Here is a 1,756-nt window from a genome sequence, read left to right on the forward strand (position 1 = left end):
TCTGTCTGTAATTTTAGAACAAAGGGGAGCTGCTGCAAGTCACGGGGGTTATCAAGACAACTCCTCCCATCACAGATGTTTTTGTTAAACCATATTCCTCCAGAAGAAGCCAAACTACAGCCTGTTATTGCAGCTACTACAGTTAGCCTATTTAAAGAGCTATTGCAGAAAACATACTTAGAAACATTTCACATGAGCACAACTTGTATGTATTTTGAAATCTGCCCTCTAGCTTCATGAATTCATGACGTTAAAGAGAAGAAAACAGATCACACTATTTCACTTGCGTCTACTCTTCCTGTTGCTTCTGTTCCCCATGCTAATGTCAGCTTTTGAAAAATTGGTTTATTTGCTTTGAGATGAAGATTGATACCACTGTCATGCCTTTTTGTGAAGTATGAAGCTGGAGCCAGGAGGCGATAAGCTTAGCTTTGCATAAACATTTGAGGCAAAGGGAAACAACTAGCCTCACTCGTCCAAAGTTCAACAATAAACCTACTAGCACCTCTAAATACCACAGAGATGTAAAAACAACAATTTGTGGTTTTAGCGGGTGTTACATGTCAAACAATAGTTTATCCATTCTCCCAGTTTTTCTATGCCATTGTATATGTAAAGATCTGAAAGTATAACTCTAACATCTCAGTTTTAGTAGAAGACACAGATACCAAACTTGCACAAGATATAAGGCAGAATACAACTGTTTTTATTTTCATATCTGCATCATTTAAATACAGATACACTGATTTTTGAATTATGTTACATCTCAGCGTGATGCAGGAAAGGACGTGGTGGTGGACCTCTATTTCGGCGCCTTGACAAGCAGAGCATACTGTCCTAGACTTCCCAGCATGGCCGGTACACTCGTCCCACCATGCACCTCATGGTGTCCCTCTTCAGGATGGGGATGCTCAGGTCCTGGCCGGACTCTCTGTGATCGATGAGTTGGTTGTTGTCTTCAGCTCTGCGCTTGAGGGACAGTCCGTTGTGCAGCACCCGCAGGTCCCTCAACAGACTTGGATCGGCAACGACGATGACCCTCGGTCCTCTGGTTTTGCCTGCAGCGGCCAGATCTGCGTTGATGAAGCTGTTTTCCATCCCCTCTTCACTCAGCAGTGAAGTGAAAGTATCTTGCTCCAAGGAGGTGTCTTCAGTCTTGCCCATGGGTAACGCCACTGACAGCGCATAGCACTCAAATAAGAGTGCTGCAGCAAAGATGACAGACATGAGTGACTGCCTCATGGTGAAGATCTTCCAGGAGGTGTAAGGCGTTGGCTTTGAGGATGAATTTCTCTTCAGAGCTCTTGCTTCAAGTTCTGACTTCTAGATGGTATCACGCTCTTATATACCATTTCGGATGTGCAGGATTGGCCACGTTGTATTGTTTTTCATGACAGCTTCTCCTGTTGTGCTCCGGAAATGAGCCAAAAGCATTAGAAGGAAGTTGAATCGCTCTCTCGCAGTGTTCAAGTGTGTTGTTTCGGCAGAAATTTAATTAAAATCATCCTGATCATGATGGCTGAAATACACCCTTGACGATGAAACAGTGGGAATTCTTTGAACAGGTAACAGCAAGAACAACATTAATCCAATATTACTGCCCTTTAAAACAACGAGAGTGGATTACCCACCCGTGAAGCTCTTTGTGGTGTTAGATACTGTGTGACGAAAGCTGTCCACTCACATTGTTCCAAAAATGTTCAATAACGGATTTAACCTTGGATTAGAGCAGAAAACCAAACAAAAATGATTCCTG

General features: G+C 43.0%; 1 protein-coding gene across 1 annotated transcript; it reads right to left on the bottom strand.

The window, feature by feature from the left end:
* Positions 1 to 837: 837 nt before the first annotated feature.
* On the bottom strand, positions 838 to 1,242 carry pmchl (pro-melanin-concentrating hormone, like). The gene has a single exon (XM_053340245.1). The coding sequence runs from the start codon at positions 1,240 to 1,242 to the stop codon at positions 838 to 840; it is 405 nt and encodes a 134-aa protein (XP_053196220.1).
* Between the last annotated feature and the right edge of the window lie 514 nt (positions 1,243 to 1,756).

Source organism: Scomber japonicus, chromosome 19 (assembly GCF_027409825.1).
Source record: "Scomber japonicus isolate fScoJap1 chromosome 19, fScoJap1.pri, whole genome shotgun sequence".
Classification (NCBI taxonomy): Eukaryota; Metazoa; Chordata; class Actinopteri; order Scombriformes; family Scombridae; genus Scomber; species Scomber japonicus.

Coding starts and splice junctions, on each gene's coding strand:
- pmchl (XM_053340245.1), bottom strand. CDS start 1,242: ATGAGGCAGTCACTCATGTCTGTCATCTTTGCTGCAGCACTCTTATTT.